The sequence below is a fragment of the Malurus melanocephalus genome, unplaced genomic scaffold (assembly GCF_030028575.1).
Source record: "Malurus melanocephalus ecotype Western Australia unplaced genomic scaffold, MMel_1.1 scaffold_1280, whole genome shotgun sequence".
Classification (NCBI taxonomy): Eukaryota; Metazoa; Chordata; class Aves; order Passeriformes; family Maluridae; genus Malurus; species Malurus melanocephalus.
The window spans coordinates 6,892-8,190 of record NW_026624512.1 but is presented as its reverse complement, the minus strand read 5'-3'; the positions used below and the strand labels follow the sequence as shown (position 1 = coordinate 8,190).

At 52.0% G+C, this 1,299-nt stretch overlaps 1 protein-coding gene across 1 annotated transcript in view; it reads left to right on the top strand.

The window, feature by feature from the left end:
* Nucleotides 1-977: 977 nt before the first annotated feature.
* The window catches only part of AMHR2 (anti-Mullerian hormone receptor type 2), a 7,163-nt gene continuing 6,841 nt past the window's right edge, over nt 978-1,299 (top strand). Inside the window, exon 1 of the mRNA XM_057387634.1 lies at nt 978-1,019. Within this exon, the coding sequence (XP_057243617.1) occupies nt 978-1,019 (42 nt within the window). The remainder of the gene's footprint in view (nt 1,020-1,299) is intronic.

The following is a 1,299-nucleotide window of genomic DNA, read 5'->3' as shown; positions in this document are numbered from 1 at the left end:
AAAAAAAAAAAAAAAAAAAAAAAAAAAAAAAAAAAAAAAAAAAAAAAAAAAAAAAAAAAAAAAAAGAGAAAAGATTCTATATTATTATTATATATATAAAAATATAAAATGTGTTTGTTTGAGAAAGGAGAGATGTTGCTGCGACCATGGCGTGGTCCCTTTGATGCCTTATCCTGGAGCAGGTCGGCCCCTTTYGGGGCAGGTCAGACAATGCCCGAGCTCCCCTTCTCTTCCCAGATCCCATTTTCCATCAGAATCCCTAAACCCCCCCTCCCCGGGCTGTCGGACGCTTTGCTTTGAGGTGATTCTGTAATTCCTTTGGCATTCTCGGGGGGAGATCCTGTTGGATTTTCCACCCTCGGGCTCCCACTGCCCTCCCCTGCCTGCACCGGACCTTGGTGGGTGTTGTTTTTTTCTTTTTTCCTCGAATCTTGTTTTTTTTCCAGCAGTTTCCTTGGCCAGGCTCCCGGTCCTGTGGGAGTGGAGGCGCTCAGGGGGGAAGGTCGTGGACAGAGGGGCTGGGACATGGCCCCCGGGGGGGGACAATTGGAGCCTCCTCAGAGGGGGAAAAGTTAATTTTTTTTTTTTTTTTACAGCCAGCATTGGAATTAATAATAATAATAATAATAATTGGGAAAAAGAAAAATCTGCGGAGCTCAGCTGGCCTCCGCAGGGACATGAGGGACATTCGGGGGTTTTATGGGGGCACCGCTGGAGGTGGCTCCTGAGGAAAAAAAAAAAAAAAAGTGTTGGAAATAGGGACAGCTTGGAAAAAAACCCTGAAAAGGGTTTTCTAGGATCCAGCTCTTCCTGCCATGGGAGGGCTTGGTCCTTTCCGTTCTTCCTCCCACACCCTCCTCTTCCTGCCCCAGAYGCATCTGGGCACCCTGGGTTTGATCCCAAAACAGAGGAAGTCTGGGATTATTCCCAAGCAGCAGCAGCAGCAGCAGGGTCTGAGCGGGGTGGGGGTCCCAGGAATGCCCTCGAGATGTGGCACCGAGGATGAGGAGGGGCCGGAGGTGACCGAGGACTCCCAATTTTGGGGTCGGGGTGTGACCCCCGGGGTCGCCGCTGATCCCTGCATTCCCGGGCCATTCCTATCCTGCTGGGAATGTTGAGAGTGGTCACCCCACCCCACCACCACCCCCATCGTGCTTCCCACTCTGGAACYCCCCCCTTTCCCGGGAGATGCTCCAGCAGAGCCAGGAGCGTGGGGTGGGYGCTGGGGAGATGGAAAATCCCTCGGGAGAGGAGCTGCCCCAGCCCCGTCCGAGTTTTTCTTCACTGGGAGGTTTCCCG